Source organism: Enhydra lutris, unplaced genomic scaffold (genome assembly GCF_002288905.1).
Source record: "Enhydra lutris kenyoni isolate GAN:26980312 unplaced genomic scaffold, ASM228890v2 scaffoldscaffold53, whole genome shotgun sequence".
Taxonomy (NCBI): domain Eukaryota; kingdom Metazoa; phylum Chordata; class Mammalia; order Carnivora; family Mustelidae; genus Enhydra; species Enhydra lutris.
The window spans coordinates 12,561,425-12,581,647 of NW_019154137.1; the positions used below are offsets into that span (position 1 = coordinate 12,561,425).

A 20,223-nucleotide genomic window follows, 5' to 3' on the forward strand; every position below is an offset into this window, starting at 1 on the left:
GCTGCAATGACCAGGGAGCACAGGACGAAAGAGGATTTTTTTCCTTAGGAGGGGAGGAAACTTGCTTCGTTCACCGACGAATCTCGGGGGTCTAACACAATGCTGGCCATTTCCCTGGCGTTCTAGAAAGCCTCGAGCTGGCCGATGCCGGACTCGAAGGACGCTGTGGAACACGGTCGGGCGTGGGAGCCTTTCCTTTCGGATCAGGCAGCGACAACCAAGGCTTGGCCGGTCCCCGACAGCGCAGCGCCCTCGCCCTAAGCTCACCCACCTTGGGCCACGAGGAAACCACAAGCTGGGTGCGCGGACATCGGCGCTCCCCGGAGATGACGGGGAGTAGGCGGGGGTGGGGGGGGGAGCAAAGCTCCACCCGCTGCCAGGCTTTAAACTCCAGTGTCCCCGTCTCCAGCAGGCCCCTCCCGAAGCGTCTCCAGCCTCTTGTGTGCCTTGGGGCGGGGCGGAAGTGACGCTACACGCAGCGCGTGATTGGCGGAAGCAGAAATTGCTTTGCGGCCGGCACGGAAATTGCTTTCCTTTCGGCTTCCGCTCCTGGCCCATGTGAGAGACAGGCTGCTGAGATGAGCGAGGTCGGGGCTGCAGAAAGGTGAGGAATAAAGATCGGAGCGGCGGGGTCTGGGTGTCGTTGGGGCTGGGTCCCCCGACTTTTGAAATTTGGAAGCCGCCTTTTAACAGACGACAGTTTTTCCTCTTCCAAGACCTCACCATTCATTACAATTTCCGCGATAACATCCTTGAAAAGTCCTTCTGATTTAATTTAATTCACTCCCTCCGCTTCCCAGTTTTTTAGCCTCATCCCTGTTGGTCCTGATGCGGACTCTCCCTCTCCAGCTAATTTGTTGCACTTTCCTCATCACGTGACTCTGTTTGCTGCTGCTGCCGCCGAGGCGCATTTAACTCTGCACTGGGAGTGCACGTTATAAATTCCCCTTATCTTGGAAACCTTTGCTAACTGGAGTCATTCGTGACATTTTCTCCTCTGATGTTTTATCCCCTCCCCCTGATAGGGGAACTAAATATAATCCGTTTAGTAAGGGTTGCCTTGCAAAGATTGGTACATACTGTTAGGTAGTAGAATCTATAATTTGGTTCAGGGTACCAGTCTCCTTAGTTAAGTACCTACTTTGCCGAGGAAGCCCCAGGAAACACTGTTAACTCAGCTGCTTTCGTCCAATTCTTCCTTTCCCCATTCCTGGGAACAAGTGATCAACATGTCACTTTGGAGTAAGCTGCACCTGTAAAGGTGTCTACCATTTGGAGGATGCTTAGAAATCTTAATGGAGAAGCGCCTGGGTGGCTCAGTTGGTTAAGCGGCTGCCTTCAGCCCAGGTCATGATCCCAGGGTCTTAGGATGGAGCCCCACATCGAACCCCCTGCTCAGTGGAGAGCCTGCTTTTCCCTCTCCCTTTACCTGCTGCTCTGCCTACTTGTACTCTCTATCTCTGTATCAAATAAATAAAACTTTTAAAAAATTATCTAGAAATATGAATGGTAAAACTGCATGGCCTCAAGGGCCAGCAACAGTGCCTTCTATCACCTTACCTAGAGTCTGAGATTTTTACAGCCTCCCAGAAGTCAGTGGAAAATGCAGTACCAATCACTGAAGAGAGTTAGCTCTTTTTCATTCCATGCAGTTCTGTAGGGGGGGCACCACCCACTGCTCACCCCATGGGGATGATGCCTGACTTCATCCTAAATTTAATGTTTTGGCAAATTTCTGAAATGCCCATACTGCTTGGTTTGTACCTCTTCCAGGGGATGGGGCCATTCTATGCTTAAATACTGAAGTTATGTTTTAGAGATTGTTGTAATAGAAGTTATTTCAATTGATAATATTTCTCTTTTATCTCCTTTAACAGCCTTCTGGCTTTAAGCCAGCAGGAAGAACTAGAGGATTTGCCCAAAGACTACGCCTTGAGCCCCAGTGAAGATGAGGTGGGTGACAGCTGCTAAACTGCCTTCTCTGGTTCCCCTTCTGCCTCACAGGGTAGACAGCACATTCCTCAACAAAAAAATGGTGGCAACATTGTTTATATTTTTCAGATCTTGCAAATAAATTCCAAATGGTTATTTAGTGTTTCACGTATAAGATATTGTATTAAGTGCTATGGAAACTTGAAGACTGCATAACATACACTGTTTCCAAGTTGCCTAAGTATAGTTGAGTATATAAGACCAAAATACATGGCCTTCATTTTATGATTTCCCTATTACCCAAGCTTAGATTTTTGTAGAGGTATTTAATTACGTATCTTCCTCAATTTAAGATAGCATTACATCCTGACAAATGCATCATAAATGGAAAATATTATAAGTTGAAAATGCATTTAATGCATCTAACTACTGAACATCATAGCTTAGCCTAGCCCACCTTAAACTTGCTCTGAACACTTATATTAACCTACAGTTGGGCAGAATCATGTAACACAATGTCTATTTGATAATAAAGTGGTGAATATCTCATGTAATGTATTGGATACTGTACTGAAAATAAAAAACAGAGTGGTTGTTTGGGTGTAGAAAGGTTCTACGTATATCAGTTATTTACCTTTATGATCATGTGGTTGACCAGGAGCTGCAGCTCATTGCCACTGGCCAGCATCACGAGAATCATATCCCTTGTTGCTAACCTGGGAAAAGATCAAAATTCACAGTTAAAATACGGTTTCTAGGGACACCTGGGTGGCTCGGTGGGTTAAAGCCTCTGCCTTTGGCTCAGGTCATGATCTCAGGGTCCTGGGATCGAGCACCACATTGGGCTCTCTGCTCAGCGGGGATCCTGCTTTCCCCTTTCTCTCTGCCTACTTGTGATCTCTGTCTATCAAATAAATTTTTTTTTAAATTTAATAAATAAATAAATAAATAAAATACAGTTTCTACTAAACGTGTGTCACTTTCTCACCATCACAAAGTCAAAAAATTGTAAGTCAAACCATCATAAGTAATGGACTGTCTGTTTCTGACTGGAATATACATATATGTGATTAAGCTGGCTCTCCAGCAGATGCTCTAGGAATTCCAACTCTCTATTCTCTTGACAAAACTACTTAAAATGTGTTTTTTAAAAATGTTTCTGTGTCAGACCATGCTATATATTCTATAGAGAAGCATTCTCATAGCACTTTTCTTCTCAAGACTGATTAAGACAGAGGCATGACATTAGTTACAGATCACTAGGCACTATGGTCCTTATAATGAAGGAGTTTGGCTTTTAAAGCAGTTCTTTGAGCTTGAATGCCTGTACACTAGACCTCATCTGATTCCCCAATCCTCCACTGACCAGAAGAACAAGAGATTTCTATGCTGTCTTTTCCTTTCCCTTATTGTTCTGGTGGTTTTTCCTTTTCTGTGTCTAGGTGGACATTGATGGAGAGAGAAAGCATCAAAAGCTTCTGGAAGCAATCAGTTCCCTTGATGGAAAGAATAGGTAACATTCTCATCCGTTTGGACAGGTTATAACTAGCTGATTTGAGCATCTGGCTCAGTCATTTGAGCGTCTGACTCTTGGTTTCAGCTCAGATCATGATCTCAGGGTCCTGGGATCAAGCCCAAGTTGGGCTCTGCCCTCAGCATAGAGTCTGCTTGTCCCTCTCCCTCCCCTCTGCTCCTCGCCCCCCTTGCTGTGCTCCTGCCGCATCCTCCCTCTCTCTCTCTCTCTCTCTCTCTCTCAAATAAAAATTTTTAAATAAATAAAGTCTTAAAAAAACATTTATTGAGTGCCTAAGACAATGAAGACAAAAGTGTCAGCATATTATTAAGAGCATATACTTTAGAAACAGATTATGTAACCAAATTTTTATCCCCTCTGCACCTAAATTTCTTCAACTAGAAAATAAGATTAAAAATATTACCTACCTCAGAGGGTCGTGACATTTAAATGAGTGAGTAAGTATAAAGATCTTAAACCAATGCCCAGCATATAATAAGCATTATGTAATTGATAGCAATTATTGTGTTAGGCCTTTGTGCATTTGAATTCTTAATCCATACTTAGAGTCTTTTGAAGTATTGACTAGGAACTACTCATCCCCATTAGAAAAGCTAATTGACTTGTCCTAAAGTCATTCTGCTCATAAGTGGCCGATCCAGGATTCAGATCTAGGTATGTTTGAAACCACATCCAATGCCTTTTCCACTGTGCCTACTTCATATTGCCTTGTGTTTTTGAGTGGCTGAGTCTACATTAAGAGATGGTTAGACAGGGCGCTTGGGTGGCTCGGTGGGTTAAAGCCTCTGCCTTCAGCTCAGGTCATGATTCCCAGGGTCCTGGGATCGAGCCCCGCATCGGGCTCTCTGCTCCGTGGGGAGCCTGCTTCCCCCTCCTCTCTGCCTGCCTCTCTGCCTACTTGTGATCTCTGTCTGTCGAATAAATAAATAAAATCATTAAAAAAAAAAAGAGAGATGGTTAGACAACCAAGTCTAGACTAGGAACAGATTTCCTGGTTTCTTTGTGACAAAACCTGATTCTAGAAGAGAAATACATGAAACCAAACCCTGTTTGAAAAGAGAAGTGCTTTCCCCAGCAAAATATGGGGAAATGTACTATATTCTGTTTTGCCTAATTTCAGGTGGAAATTGGCTGAGAGATCTGAAGCTAGTCTGAAGGTGTCAGAGTTCAGTGTCACTTCTGAAGGTAAGTTAACAAAGGAAGCAATTTATTCATGGAGCTTGTGAAGTTAAAAGCATAGTGGTCATTTCACCCCCACCCCCTGGAACTGTTTGTGTTATGGTTAATGGATCATACCATAAATACTTAACTGAGTGGGTGAAGAAAGATGGGCATGAGTTTCTTCCATTTCTAGAAGAAAGATGTGAAGACCACAGTCAAGGTCTCCCACTCATGAGCTACTTCTGCGGTACAGGGACATGACTGAAGGCAGCTGCTTCTCACTAGCTTAATCAAATTCATGATTTTATTTTCAGTTCTTACAGTGCTTTGATTTTGGACAGGCAGATAATCTGCTGGAGCTCAGAGAAGTCAAGTTACTTACTCAAGGACCTTCACCTAGTACAATGTTTCTCAGCCTCTTTTCTTTATTATTCCCTGAGAAGCCTTTTTAGACTTTTTTTTTTTCATTACCTCTCCCCCACCCCACTCCCACCCGCCCACAGCCAGGAAATCAGATAACAAGGAATAAGTTTTGTTGGGTAGGGTTGAGCTTTGGGGGAACACAGAAGCTGGGAATATCTAGGATTTTTTTCACCACTCCCCCACCTCCAAAACCAATTTTCATCCCTTCCGTGGGTGAGAGATTTCACCCCTAATGTGAATACACAATCTAGTAAATTGCAGAGTTGGGATTTTAACCTGGATACGAAGTCTAGATGCCATATCTTTTTCACCATATTCACAATTTAGGCAGCTCCAGTGAGTTCTAGGTTTCTAGTAACCACTAATGTAACCCCTCGGAACAAATAACAATGTATTCTTCAAACTTGTTCATTCAACAAATACTTAACATATTTCTACCATGTATCAGTTTCAGGATAGCTTAGATACTGGGGCTACAATGAAGAATAAGATGGGAGAAACGCTTCATGGAGTCTAACATTCTAAGGGAACATCAAGGGGAAGATATAAAACATTGTGATGAAGTAAAGTGACTGAGTGGCTGCTTTAGTTTGACTGGGCTGTGTCCTTTAGAATGATGTGGTTCTAAGTCTAAAGGGGAGCCATTGGAAGATTTTCAGCAGGATCCTGACAGCCTGTGATTTACAGTTTCAAAATAACACTTTGGCTGCTGTGTGAAGGATGAAGTACAGCGAGGCAAAAGTAGAAGCAGAAAGACCAAGAGAAAAGCAAATGTATTTTTAAAATAAATAATTTTCTCCTCTCTTCCACCCGTCAACATATTTGGGAATGTAGGAAAGCGATGGTGTCACTATGGCTGGCGGTTAAAGTAAGAGAATTATTCCTGCTTCCCTAAACATTGGCCTGTCTACCAGCATTTTCTACTGAGGTGTCTCCCTATGTTATGTGGAGATTTTTGCCTCTCTTCTCAGTCTGACCAGAAAGTTTGGCCTTTTCTGCAGGATCAGGAGAAAAGCTAGTCCTTTCAGATCTACTTGGGCCTGTTAAAACTTCATCCTCATTGGCTGTTGTGAAAAAGCAACTGAATAGAGTCAAATCAAAGAAGACTGTGGAGTTACCCCTTAACAAAGAAGAGGTTGAGAGGGTGAGTTCTAGAGAAAGTGGTCTATTAAGGGGAAGAAATCGGACTGACAAGGAAAAATAGGGTAAGAAGGGAAGGTGGGGGGAAGCCTGGAACATGGTCGGGGTGGGGGGCTGTGACTGCCACGGAAAAGATTAAAATGCACCTCCGAGGGAATGTGTCCTTAGACGTAAGCAAGAGCTACTCTCTAATGTGCTGACTCTTTCTTGGGCTAAGAACCATTGGCTCCTGATTCCCTGCTGGACCTTAGAGTTCAGTGCTTAATTTTGTGGCTCTTTCCTTTCGTGTACTTTGCCTGCTTCAGATCCACAGGGAAGTGGCATTCAATAAAACCTCACAAGCCCTCTCCAAATGGGATCCCATCGTCCTGAAGAACCGGCAAGCAGAGCAGCTGGTTTTTCCCCTGAAGAAGGAGCAGTCAGCCTTTGCTCCCATCGAACATGTGCTCAGTGGCTGGAAGGTGAGTGCCACACCAGGAAACTGCACTTTGGCAGGTGAGATTGATATGACTGTACCTGGTAAACCAAAACCCCAGCTGCAGTCTTTAGTTTAGCAGTCAAGGAAGGGAGAGAGGGGGTAGAAAGACTCATGGTCAGTCCTGCACTACATAGAATCACCCTGTAGTCGCCCTTCATCCATTTGTAGCACACAGCGCATGGTTATTTCCATGTTTTTGTGTGAAAGCATCTGACTGCCTATAGAGAGGGAACAGGGTCATGTTTTCTTTTTCACACCCCAGTTTTCAAAAATCTTTTACAGCCACATTATGATCTAGGGAAAATCAGGAACTCAGCGGTGTTACTGAGCCTTAGGAGGACTACATATGAGCAGAGGAACCAAAGTTTGCTTATAAAGGACTACCACATTAACATATAATGTATCGTGGGGCATGACTAGCAGTTTAGCAAGTAACTCATGACTCTGATCTACAGAAAATAAAAAAGTTATCTCAGAGCTGGGTTGTCCAAACACTAATCCCTGGCAAAATTTTTATTTGTCTGAACTAAAAAGGATAATTGTGAGTATGAGAGATTTAAGGTTACCAGCTCTTCTTTACTGTGAGGTTAAGCTTTCCATTTTAATAGCATCAAAATAGCTTTTATGAAATGATGGTGGTAGTAAATGATGGCGCTGGGGGTGGAATGGTAGTTATGCCTTTGTTGGTAATCCTGTGTTGGTCACCAAAGTCTCAGTTTTTAGTCTGTGAACAACTTCAATTAGATTTCCTTTTCCAATATGTTATTGCTCATGGAGTCTATAACGGGATATTCTCTCTTAAGTAGGAATAATCAAGAACAGCAATGCCTTGGGGTGCCTGGGTGGCTCAGTGGGTTAAGCCTCTGCCTTCGGCTCAGGTCATGATCTCAGAGTCCTGGGATCCAGCCCTGCATCGGGCTCTCTGCTCAGCAGGGAGCCTGCTTCCCCCTTTTTCTCTGCCTGTCTCTCTGCCTACTTGTGACTTCTCTCTGTGTCAAATAAATAAATAAGTAAATAAAATCTTTAAAAAAAAAAAAAAAGCAATGCCCAAACTATGGATAGATGCCATCTTCATGCTTCTTCTTTGAATCTTCTATGCTTTCTAAGAATCCAGAGATAATAATGTTCTATGTGTCAGGAACTTGAGCTAATTAGCGCTAATCAAAGTAAATGTGGCTTGCTGTCATAGCTAGACATTGAGCAAGTTGTTGCGTATTACAGGGCTAAGCTCTGTTTCAGATATTGTTGTTGAAGTCGCTATCATTCTCTTTCTAGGATGCTTCCTTTTCCACATGAAAAAGAGATCAGGTTTAAAGTGGCTGCAGGATGGAAGGGAGACTTTAGGAAAAAAATTAAGAGGTAATACAATTTGTAGGATTCAAAAATAAAAAGTACAGAAGATATATTGTGAAAAGTCTTTCCCCACCCCTGTCCCCCATCTGCTCATTTTTACCCCAATACTCACTCAGAAATAACCACTTTTGTAAGTTTTTTGTTGTTGTTAACCTAAAAGTTTCATTGCTATTCTCTTTTTTTTTTTTTAAATCAAAAGAGTAGTAGTGCGCTACTGCACATTCTTCTGTACCTTTTTCCAAATGACAGTGTCATCTTGGAGATAGGTGGAAAATGCCTAGTTGTTTATTAAACATGAGATGGTGGAGGAGTAGGTTGCATTAAGAATGGCAAAACCTGTATTCTCCAGGAACTCCCTGTGCAAGACAGTGGAGCCCCCCCCCCCAAAATGCTATCCATAAAACTACTGTACCATTTATTCTAAGACTCATTTTTTTAAAGATTCCATTTCTTTTTGCGAGGCGGGGGGAGAGATCACGAGCAGAGGGGAGGGGCAAATGGAGAAGGAGACCCCCCCACTGAGCAGGGAGCCCAGTGCAGGACTCGATCCTAGGACTGTGGGATCATGACCTGAGCCAGAGGCAGACGCTTAACCAACTGAGCCACCCAGGTGCCCTCTAAGATTCATTTTTGAGAAATTAGGCCAGTATGGCACAGAGCAGTAAGGAAATGGTTAGGTTGGGGAGTGCTTTCTGGTTAGCAACTGAGTTATCTTCTTATAACTTAGAACTCAAAGTACCAAGGACTCTGGAGATTAAGAATCCAGAAAGTCTACAATATAGTTTTGGCCCAGCTTCCTAAAATTCCATTTCACTCCAAGAATATTTAAATGGGATAATGCATGAGAAAGCATTTGTAAACTGCAGAGTACTAGAAAACGATGTAAGGTACCTTCCCAGCCCCTAGCAGCCTACACTGGCATTACCCAAAGTGTTCTCAAAAACGCTAGTCTCTCAATATGCCCCCCAAAAGGCAGGGTTCCGTTGCTAGAAAACATTGCATGCCCCTGCTGGAAATTGGCAGTTCATAATATACACTAGCATTTTAAAGGCTATGAGAAGACACTAAAGAAACCTCTTTGACTTACTCTAACCCAGAGTGTACAAATAAAAATCAAATAAATTTAATTTTAAACCTTAAAAAAAATAAAGTACATCTAGTTAGCTGATGAAGAACATGCTTTGGGAAGAGCTGGTCTCCACTACTGCCTCTTTACTCTTACCTTCTTTCCCTAACTGAATCTTGTCTCAGCGGGCATTAGTGAGAGGCCTCTGAAATGCCAAATCCCAAGCCCTCTGAGGCTTCAGCCTGTCGGACACTATTGACACATCACATTGGTTTAAAAAAACAAAAAAAACAAAAAAACAACCCTCTCCTCCCTTAGCGTCTGTGATGACCCGGTCTGGGTTTTTTTTTTTTCCCCTTATCTATCAGACTTTTCCTTAGTTCCTTTTATTATTGCTCTGTAAATTCCATGGCTTTTGGCTGTCACCCGTATATACTGCACATCAGTCTAGATGCCTTCTTCTGAGCTCCAGTCCCATATTCCATGCAACCAGTAGTAGGCCTCGTCTGGGTCTCCCGTATGCACCTTAAACTTCACACACAACAAAGTAAGCTTGGCATTTTCCTTCATTCTGTATTTGAGTCAACAGCATAACTCACTGCCCCAGTCCCTTAAGTTGGAAACCTCAGCCATCTGATTCTTCCTCTTTCTACCCCTCCTTCACCTTCCCCTTTCCCCCCTTAACTGCCACCCCTCCCCAGCCCACATAGTGGGCTATTCGTGTAAATTTTCTCCATAATAGCTCTCAGATCCCTGGTTCCTCTTCTCATTTTCACCTGTCATTTGGCCTTTACATATAAATCCTTACATGATCACCAGGATTTTTTTCTTTCCAAAACACAAAACTGATTGTCACTCCCCTGCTTAAAATCCTTCAAAAGGCTCTCTACTTAGAGAATGAAACAGAAGCGCCTAGTGTTTTTAACTACACTGGACAAAACATTTTCCCTTACATATCTCTCTGTATATCTGTTTTTATTTACACTCCCCTCCATTTGCCCCCGCCACCCTTACAGAATTGTACTTAATGCCTCAAAACCTAAATCAAAAAGTCCTTCCCCAAGCCTAACCCACCTCCTAATTAAAATTACTGTTCACGGGGCCACTTGTGTGGCTCAGTGGGTTAAGCCTCTGCCTTCCCTGCATCGGGCTTTCTGCTCAGCGGGGAGCCTGCTCCCCCCCCTTTCTCTGCCTGCCTCTCTGCCTACTTGTGATCTCTCTCTCTGTCAGAGAAATTTTAAAAAATAAAAAAATTATTGTTCACTTAGTTTGTGATAGCTCCTATGGACTAACATGTGGCCTGTTATGTTGCCAGTGGTACATGTGTCTTCCCTCTGAAAGGCTACGAGCTCTATGAGGACAGGAGCAATCTTAATCAATTGTGTATTCCTAGCACCCTGCACAAGTGCCTGGAATGTAGCTACAATCAATAAATGTTTGCAAATTGAATTGGAGGGAGATTACAACATTGTAATATAAATCATTTTGTAGCCTGTGATTGATCACTACTGCAAATACTAAAAATGGAAGAACGTGCACCTTTTCCATTCAGTAGAATAGGTTTATGGTTAAATCAATAACACCGTGTAACATGTGGTGATCTGTGTTTATGCATTTGTCCAGATATTTGTAAATTTAATACCCACCATGATGTATATGGCTGTTGAAGAAAACCACGTATAATACATTTGTGAGGTTTGAAACTGGCTCTGTTGCCTAGGGGTATCTTTGTGCCTTGCCAAAGTGGACCGTGGCATGATCAACCTGATTGTTTTAACCATGTTCACAGTGTCAGTCAAGCAGTAAACAGCATCTTTTGCTGACGTGTGAAGTAACTGGTTCAGTCCATTCATTTCATATATATATAGAGACTACCTAGCATGCAAAGTTAACTGGAAACTAAGGGATTAGAACCAAAATTCGAAAATGACTAGAGTTAAATTTGAACTGTCAGGAAGCTAAGACCTAACCTCCCCCTTTTTTCTAGAAGTGTTCTTTAAAGGAAGCTTATAAGAGTCTTAAATTCCTTTTTTTAAATGATTTTATTTATTTATTTGATAGAGAGAGAGAGCGAGAGTGAGCATGAGCAAGGGGAGGGAAGAGGAAGAAGCAGACTCCCCGCTAAGCTCAGAGCCTGATGCGGGACCCCATCCCAGGACCCTGAGATCGTGGCCTGAGATGAAGGCAGACGCTTAACCAACTGGGCCACCCATGCACCCCCGAGTCTTAAATTCCTGACTATACAGTAATGCACATACATACTTCAAATATACGTAATATGGGGACCATTTTGTTTTTTCCACTATCAAAACTGACAGTATGGTACTGTTGTTCCTCCATCCTGCCAGCATTTACCTTAAGGGCATCCTGCTTTGATATTTAAGAGAATGGTATTCTGTTTTACATATTTTGATAATCTGAACAGAGTGATCCCCTTGATGATAGAGAGTAGCTTTAGAAGCCCCTTGCTGAAGTTGTCTTAAACCAGAAGAAAAGTGAGGTTTTATCTACACCGCTGAACAGCGAGACTGGAACCCATTCTCTTGCTGTAACAGCCAATCCTTTCCAGTTTGTGATTCCCATTATAGTATAAAGTAGATGGTCATAGGATTGTAAACAGGGAGGCTAGGAGCATGGCTTAAGACTTGGAATGTTCTGTTACCTCCTTAAGGCAAGAACTCCCCTGGAGCAGGAAGTTTTTAACCTCCTCCATAAGAACAAGCAGCCAATGACAGACCCTTTACTGACTCCCGTGGAAAAGGCCTCTCTCAAAGCCATGAGCCTGGAAGAGGTAAGTGTAACAGGCCCTTTGATACATCCAGATGTGCTCTATTCCTCCCATCATTTGCACTCAAGCCCAGGAGTCACTGTGAATGTCATTCATTGTAGGCTAAGATGCGCCGAGCAGAGCTTCAGAGGGCCCGGGCCCTGCAGTCCTACTATGAGGCCAGGGCTCGAAGAGAAAAGAAAATCAAGAGCAAAAAGTAAGGAGGCCCCTATTGACGTGGCCGTGCGTGCGCCCTGGAAGAAAGTGATGTGGCTAATCATGAGTCCGTAGGAAAGAACCTTGGACGTAGCAACTGGGGTCATGTGGAAGAGGTCCCAAATAGGAGTGACTAGCATTTTTTTTCTCTCAGTCCAACCTCATAGTTTTGCCTGCTTCGGTAGTGCCCTCTCCTCTGGCTTTGGCTTTCAATCTTGGTTTTGCTAAAAAGAGGACTGTTCAATTACTTTCTCTCCCTTCCAGGACATCACGGAGTGGTTCTGCAGAATGAGCTCTGAATTCTACAGCTGTTGAGGCCAGTAGGGCTTCCTTCCTGCCTTTTGGCCTCTTTGGAACTTCTTCTACTCTTGCCTTGCGCTCTAGAAGCAGAGGGGACTCTTTGCTCTGCAGAGGTGTGCCCCTGGGGGCTGCAGGGACGGAGAGGCTTGCCAGTCCTCTCAGGTCCCAAACTGGTTCCCTATAGTCAGCCAGCTCTGTGATGTCCATTCTAGCCCCTGCATAGGGAAACCCCTTGGGGAGCGGGGACACTTTTGTGTGTGGCATCAGTGTTGCAGCTAAATCTGCCCTCTCACCCTGTAGGTATCACAAGGTCCTGAAGAAAGGAAAGGCCAGGAAAGCCCTCAAGGACTTTGAGAAGCTGCGGAAGGTCAATCCTACTGCAGCATTGGAAGAACTGGAAAAGATCGAAAAGGCCAGAATGATGGTGAGGCTGCCTCTCGCCCCCATCCCTTGAATCAGCTTTCCCCCCAAAAGTGGTAAGGATCTCACTCTGCCCTTTCTTTCCAGGAGCGAATGAGCCTTAAGCACCAGAACAGTGGGAAATGGGCCAAGTCAAAGGCAATTATGGCCAAATATGACCTGGAGGTAAGAGATCCTCGGGGTGAGAGAAGAGATGGAATTGGAGGACAGAAAGGAAAATCAGTCCATAAGGATGCTAGCAGAAGCAGAGTTGGGGAAGAGCCCTGAGGAAGAATGGAAAACCAGGATTCTAAAAAGGCATCAAAAAAATCTCTAAGGCAGAGAGGAAAAGAACCAGGAACAAGGTGGAAAAGGAGAGATGAAAGGGAAACAGCATTGAAGGCAAGTCCAGTTAAAGGGGAGAGGAGCTTTTTTTTTTAACCTTGTTTCACGTGTTGATTTTCTTGAGGACAAAGAATTTGTCTCCCATTTTATTCCATAGCTATTAACACAGTGGTATATGTGCAGTTTAAACAGTAGGCACCGGTAAGAAATACTTAAGTCAAATTGAGAGGAGCCAGCTTTATGAAATGAACCAGGAAAGGTGTCGTTGCAGTCACTAATGACAAGGCGCTCGTGCTGTGACTTCTTCCTCCAGGCTCGCCAGGCTATGCAGGAACAATTGGCCAGGAACAAAGAACTGACGCAGAAGCTCCAGGTGGCCTCCAACAGTGAGGAAGAGGAGGAGGGTGTGGAGGAAGAGGGTGACCTTGTCCCTGATGCAGTGAATGAGATCCAGATGGATGCTGACGGACCGAACCCCTGGATGCTCAGGAATCACTCCAGAGGCACGAAAGAGGCCAAAGGCCAGGACCCTGAGCAACTTCCAGATCCTGTGGCCCATGAGGCTTCTGAAAGTGAGGAAGAAGAAGACAGACCAGGGGCGGAAGAAGAAACTTTGTTGAATGAATTTGAGGAAAGGCGATCACTGCGGAGGAAGTCTGGGCTCAACCAGGATGCCGAGCCAGTGAGCAGACAAGAGCCCAAAGGTAAGTTGTGGTGGACCAGAATGGAGAACTGCTCAGTGCTAGTGTTTTGGACGGACCAAGAGAGGAAAACTCCATGCACACGTGCAGCAGAGTCATGAGGCTTTAGGGACTTTCCAGAGAATACTGTGAGCCCCTGAAGAGAAGACAGATTAATATAATAGTAACCGGTTTTCTTCAAAGGCATTTAATACACAGGCATCTGCATGGCTGTACAAGGTGTATCTGGACATGTTTTTGCTCTTGAGGGCCTATGGTCATCAGAGACAGAACCACTCCATCCTTGAAGTAAGGGAAGAAGCTAACATGACCGGTGCCCACAAACCAGACCCAGCTGCATGTGGTAACAGTGAATCTGGAAGGCCGTTCGCACCCACAGAGGCCGATTTTGAGGCATTATGAAATTTCTTCGAAATACTGCTGCAGTTTTCGGTTTTGTTTGTAAAGTAGGGGTGGCATTTTTAGCACTTAATGATGTCGGTTGATATGTGCCAATGTGGGGTGAGACTTTTCTTGATGGGAATGAAGGACTCCACAGGCTACATGACAAATGAGAATTGTCACCCCATGCTCAGACTCAATTTGTGTATTATATTTTCTGTTATCTTCAAGAGATTTTATATTAACAACCTTAGCACCCTTGAGACAGGTCAGAAAGTTCCCATTCTGGAGAGAAAGTCTGCTTAGGAAACTACATTCAGAAATCGCTTGGCTGTCTGGGCAGATTTTTGGGTCTGATTTTATTCCCTATAAAAATAATGGGTTCAGATGATGGCAAGATTCTGTTTTTCCGCGAAAACGATTTTGAAAGAACTGTCGTTTAGAATGTATTATAGGACCTTTACTTAGGGTTCTCAGCTGGAGAGTTCTGGGATTAATAGTTACAGGCAGTCACTTCCAAGAGGCCTTTGGAAAGCAGCATTGTAAGCCGAGATCAGGGGAGCAGTCTTTATACGACCCCGGGACGCAAGCCAAATCATCCTGGGCTTCCTCAAAAGCTAATTCTCTTGCTGAATGTGTAGAGCAGTTGGTTGTGGTATGAAAGGTGGATTTGGACTGCCTTGGATGATAAATTAATAGAATATTCCCAAACGTTCAGGCAAATAGTGTCCTAAAATAGTGGGAAGTTGTGGACCCCAAATAAAATGAGCCAAGGACCTTGATCTTTGCGGAATATGCGTACATGTGTCCAAAGGGCACATATAAGTTGCTTTTCAGAGGCTTCAAGCCAAAGCTAGGGAGCAGGATGAACTTGGGAATGGAAGCAACTCAAGTCAAGCAAAGAAGAGTTTAGAAGTGTGTCACTGCCATATTTCCCTCAGGGCTGTCAGAGCCTAGTGGTATTTGCTCAGATGTTGCTGGTGACGGGAAAATGCCAAGCAACCTGACTTGGACACAGCAGATTATGAAATGCTGCCTTCAGATAAAACAGTGCTGGATTTGGTTGGGACAAAGAGGAAATGACAGTGTAAATTACAAATAATAAATTACAGTGACGTTGCATTCAGAGGCTACCTGTTAAAACAGCTTTTTTAAAAATTTGGAACTTGGGGCCATCTCTCCAGGCGGGGTTTACTGCAGGGGGAAATGAAACCACAGTTCCAGTTATGCAGTGAGTCGCTGGCATAGCTGGGACTAGGACCCAGGACATCTGCTTCCCAACATGCTGCTTTTAACTACTAAACTCTATTGCCTGCTACTTGATAGGCAATGATTAGTGAACTCTGCAAGAGATGTAGCGAATGGAATCCTCTCTTCCCCGTGGTGCCGAGCCCCATGAATGGGAGCACCTAAATGCTCGCTGTTGAGTGTGCTCAGTAAATGCTGCGTGACGAGGCAACTTCCAGCCTCCTTTTCTGACCGCTTTCCTTTCTTCCCCCAGATTCTAGCAGTCAGGAGGTGCTGTCTGAACTGAGGGCACTGGCTCAGAAACTCAACAAGGAAAAAAATCAGTCTGGGAAGCAGAATATGAGTTCCACGAGGACAGTTCCAGTGGTCCAGAGGGAGGGACCTCCCAAAGCAGAAGAGGAACCCCTGTTGCTGCAGAGGCCAGAGAGAGCACACACTGTGCAGGAGCTAGAAGAGCTGGCCAAAGAAGGATGTTTTCAAAATGAGGAGGTCCCCAGGCCTGGCAGGGAAGGGCAGCAGACGGAGAGGAACCCAAATACTCAGCCTGGTGTTCCCAAGGAAAAGAAAAGGAAGGAGCAAATGATTGATCTACAGAACCTCCTGACCACAAAATCTCCTTCTGTGAAGTCTTTGGCCATTCCCACGACAGTGGAGGAGTTGGTGAGCAGAGCTGGGGGCATGGGCCATTGTGGGGGATCAGAGCTGGTGCAGAAAGTTTCCTTCTTGCACGAGGAGGAGAATCAGTGAAGTTTTGTGGTGCTGGGGCACGTGTCAGTTGAAAGGCCCAGAGCAGCACACGACCAGGCTGGTCCCGTGACCGTTCAGTAGACACCACTATGTGAGTGCCGCTGAGACTCCCACATCTTAAATCCTGAGCTACCAAACCCTCCCTGGGGCGATTATAAACCTGCCGTCAGAGGAAAGAGAGAGGCACTCAGAGCTCTGACCAGATCCCAGGCAGGACAATTCAAAAGGTGAATCATTGAGCTGTTGCCAAGGTTGTGCTCTATTCACTGGGACCTGAAATGGTCCGAGACTGTCTGATTAAGTAATTGAAACTGCTCCATTGAAGAGCCCTGGCTCCTGTCTTTTCAGGGATATAAGCTGGAGGACACCCACGTTCTGGCCAGGCCCCTTGGAGCTCCTCCTCCTAACACAGGCCACTCCTTCTTCTATGCTGCAGCTTCCTTACTGAAAGTTTAAAATTGTGTCATATGATAATGAGTTAGGGATATTTACCCTAGAGGAAAGAAAATTGGAGCATGATTGGCTACTGATGCATTTATATTGCAAGACCATCATTGTTCAGCGCTTTCCCCCTAGGGGGCGCTAAAATGTCACAACCCAAAATTCAGGTGTTCTCCCTAGGAACCACCGCGGTTCATCCGTGGCTCTTAAGGCAAGCTGTAGCTCTCATTCCTGCTTTTTCCTAGGAAGATGAAGAGGAGAGGGATCAAAAGCAGATGATAAAGGAAGCTTTTGCCGGGGATGATGTCATCAGAGACTTCTTGAAAGAGAAGAGGGAAGCTGTGGAGGCGAGTAAGCCAAAGGACGTGGACCTGACTCTGCCTGGCTGGGGCGAGTGGGGTGGTATGGGCCTAAAGCCCAGTGCCAAGAAGAGACGCCGGTAAGAACAGGGAAGAAAGCCTGTCAGAAGTGCACCAGGTTCTTCCACTTTACCCTCATGCGTCCTCCCTGCCCTTTTGACCGAGTCCTTAATGTTTTTAGTCAGACATCCTGCCGTTCTGCTTTCCAGGTTTCTCATTAAAACCCCTGAGGGTCCTCCAAGAAAAGACAAGAATTTGCCAAATGTGATTATCAATGAGAAGCGAAATGTCCATGCAGCAGCTCATCAGGTGAGGGAGAGAGAAACCCTTTGCTGCCTAACTCTCTTGCTTGAGAGGAATATTCTAGTGCTCTGTGGTCAAGAGGGATGTGTGATCTTGACCACAGAAACAAAGCTGTTCTCTTTACCACTGACTGGCTCTGAGATGAATAACTCCAGATCAATTCTGGCATTTTAATTTCTGACTGGGAAGAGGTTGAGGTTTAAAGGAAAATCTTGGCAGCAATAGCGAAGCCCCCAGATTTGAGATTTTAGCTAGCACCCCAGACAATTCCAGTGCAGACAGGTCTCACCAAGCTAAGAATTACCATTCCTCAGGCTTGTATTTGTAGTCAGGATAATGTTGAGAGGCCATAGGTTTGAGCTGCATCTTAAGAAAAATGAAGACAAACCGGTACGCGTTCAGGACAGCAAGTGGAATTAAAATTGTGTCCAATGACAAGCCAGGGATATTTACCCAAGCAAGAAGCAAACTGGAGCAAGATCGTGGTCTTCAGGCATATTGCAGGCTGTCCTGTGGAGTATAGTCACATAAAGTAGCAGTTGGGAAAAACAGAGTTCAGCTTGAGGAGAAACTCTCTGGTTCTCAGTCGGTAGAGCATGCAGCTCTTGATCTCAGGGTCACCAGTTCAACCCCCACACTGGGCATGGAGCCTACTTTAAGAAAAAGAAAAAGAAAGAAAAGAAAAACTTTCCACCGGTCCAAAGGGCGAATGGGTTGCCCCGGGGATATGAGCATGTGTAGAGGGGACTCAGGAGTAAGACTGGCCTCGATGACTTTTATGTTCCCTTCAGTTCTGAAAGTCTGTGACCCTGAGACCTGTCCCCAGCCAGTATAATATTGAAATGAGTTGTAGTTTTTCTTCTGAAAAAGAGGGGAAACTGTTTAGTAGGTACAAAAGAGAAGTAAGAAATTACCATTCCAGTAAACACTTTACTGATCGATCTTTGTGAACCAATCCCTGCGGAAACTGAATTGTAACCAGTGTAATCCCAGTTGTAGATCTATAACCACAAAATAGGCAATGATCACTAGGATAGAAGAGAGAGAAAAGGGTTAAAAGGGTGCTTCACCAGGACAGGAAGGGCAGTGTAGACCTCAGTAAAATCAGGAGTCTTGCCTTTGAAAAAAAAAATTACAGTCACAATAAACTGACAGTTTTCCAAGAATCTCCCTGATTTTCCTCATCTTTTTAATAAGCTATAGACTGCAGGTCCCAGCATGCAGTAAAGTACGCTTCAAGCTGAAGGAAAAAAGAAAATCCTCCCAAGACTGAGTATTTTGCCCAGGTGTCTTTTTTTTTTCTCTTACTTTACATGACATGCACAGATCTAGGTAGCAACCCCACTAAGACATAAGACATCCCTTAACCTAAAGAAAACTGCTTCCTTCACTACCACCAGGACTGCCTGGTAGTGCTCAGCTTCTCGAGTGTTCCACTGAATATCTCCAAAGACTACTGATTGTAACTTTCTGGTTTTTCTGCTTGTCTTTTTTTTTTCTTTCCTCTTCTTTGGCCTTCAGGGGAGGTGTTTTAAAGATTATTACATAAATGTCTGAAGGTACCATTTTTGGAGTGGAAAAGAGTACTAAACAAGGAAAGGAGCCCTGGGTTCTATTCTCGCTCACTGCTCATAATTTACTTGGGTAAATCACTTCCCCTCTCTAAGCCAAATTCTGGGGCCAAGGGAGATGACCTTTGCCATTATGTAGGGCCTTCCAGCTCAGACATTCTGTGATGCCAAAAGAGGGTGAAGCTAACTAAGCATCAAAGCCTGGTGTAGTTCAGGATTCATGGTCAACCTCTGGGTTCCTTAAAATGTCAGTCCTGTGTATCAAGGAGAAGAAAGCAAGGAATAAAGAGCTTGAAGAGGGTAGGAGGGTCACAACATTGACAGGGACCCACAAGTGCCCAGACATGTCTTGCAGTCACAGTTTGGTATAGGAAGACCCACTTAGGGCCAGCTGCAGTTGTCCAGCTCCCCCTGAAGCTGCGGTAGTGTTCCTACACTACAGGGCAGTGTCAGGGTGGGTTTTCAATTCCTAGATTGTTGGGTAAGCCTGGGGGGGGCAGATGTTCTCAAGCAGACTGGGGGTGTTGGGGATGCCTTGACACCTCAGGAGCTTCGCTCACCACAGCCACATAGAACTGTGACCTGGGCACTAAACTCCTGGCCAGTTGCCATTAGAGTTTACGAGCTGCACTCAAGGCCTGGCTCGTGACAAGTCATTCTGCCTTCCTTTCCAGGTGCGGGTGCTTCCATATCCATTCACACACCATCAGCAATTTGAAAGGACCATCCAGACCCCTATAGGATCTACATGGAACACGCAGAGGGCCTTCCAAAAGCTGACTACGCCGAAGGTTGTCACCAAGCCAGGTCACATCATTAAGCCTATAAAAGCAGAGGATGTGGGCTACCGGTCTTCCTCAAGGTCGGACCTCTCTGTTGTACAGAGGAATCCAAAACAACTCTCCATACGTCACAAAAAACAGCTGAAGAAAAACTCTGTAGATTGAGTTGCTGGAGGAGTGACATCTTGGTTCCCAGAACTAGGAGCCCTGACCGCTCCTCCATTGGCCCGATTTGACTCCGAGCTGCAGGATCAATTGCGAGACTGGCTTAGCACACTGTAAGTGTAGTTAAGCCGCATTTTAGAAATAAATGCATTTTTATCTATTTAACTAGAATGTATTCTGTGTTGTCACAAGTCAGGATACCTTTGGGTGATCCCCATGGCATTTCTCCAGTCACATTTGTCAGGGAAACCTCACTTTCTCACCAAGGATTATGCAGTTAGTCCTAATTTAAAGTAGAGAGAAGTTACCAGAGCCTATGATCTGAAATACGTATCAGACACAATCCCCTAGAACACACTCAAAGAGTCAGGGATAGTGACTAAATACCGTATACTCCTACCCTCTGAACCT

At 44.6% G+C, this 20,223-nt stretch overlaps 1 protein-coding gene across 3 annotated transcripts; it reads left to right on the plus strand.

Annotated features, from left to right (window-relative positions):
- Positions 1–523: 523 nt before the first annotated feature.
- Positions 524–19,977, plus strand: LOC111157274 (U3 small nucleolar RNA-associated protein 14 homolog A-like). Of its 3 annotated transcripts, none has more exons than XM_022518566.1 (15): positions 524–604; positions 1,878–1,953; positions 3,375–3,445; positions 4,587–4,651; positions 6,052–6,194; positions 6,496–6,651; positions 11,759–11,878; positions 11,977–12,071; positions 12,671–12,794; positions 12,878–12,955; positions 13,428–13,818; positions 15,698–16,104; positions 16,878–17,071; positions 17,201–17,300; positions 19,540–19,977. In XM_022518566.1, the coding sequence occupies exons 1-15, from the start codon at positions 579–581 to the stop codon at positions 19,810–19,812; spliced, it is 2,319 nt and encodes a 772-aa protein (XP_022374274.1). In that variant the 5' UTR covers positions 524–578; the 3' UTR covers positions 19,813–19,977. The 3 variants fall into 3 exon arrangements, 2 of the variants coding, with proteins under 2 accessions (XP_022374274.1, XP_022374275.1); XR_002641288.1 differs by having other exon boundaries at positions 536–604; positions 16,878–16,979; XM_022518567.1 differs by lacking the exon at positions 3,375–3,445 and having other exon boundaries at positions 542–604.
- The last annotated feature ends 246 nt before the right edge of the window (positions 19,978–20,223 follow it).

Excerpts from the sequence above, each read along its gene's own strand:
- LOC111157274 (XM_022518566.1), top strand. The coding sequence starts at position 579 with ATGAGCGAGGTCGGGGCTGCAGAAAG. Across the intron at positions 6,195-6,495 it reads ACAAAGAAGAGGTTGAGAGG|ATCCACAGGGAAGTGGCATT; the intron begins GTGAGTTCTAGA and ends TGCCTGCTTCAG. Across the intron at positions 12,795-12,877 it reads TCGAAAAGGCCAGAATGATG|GAGCGAATGAGCCTTAAGCA; the intron begins GTGAGGCTGCCT and ends CTTTCTTTCCAG.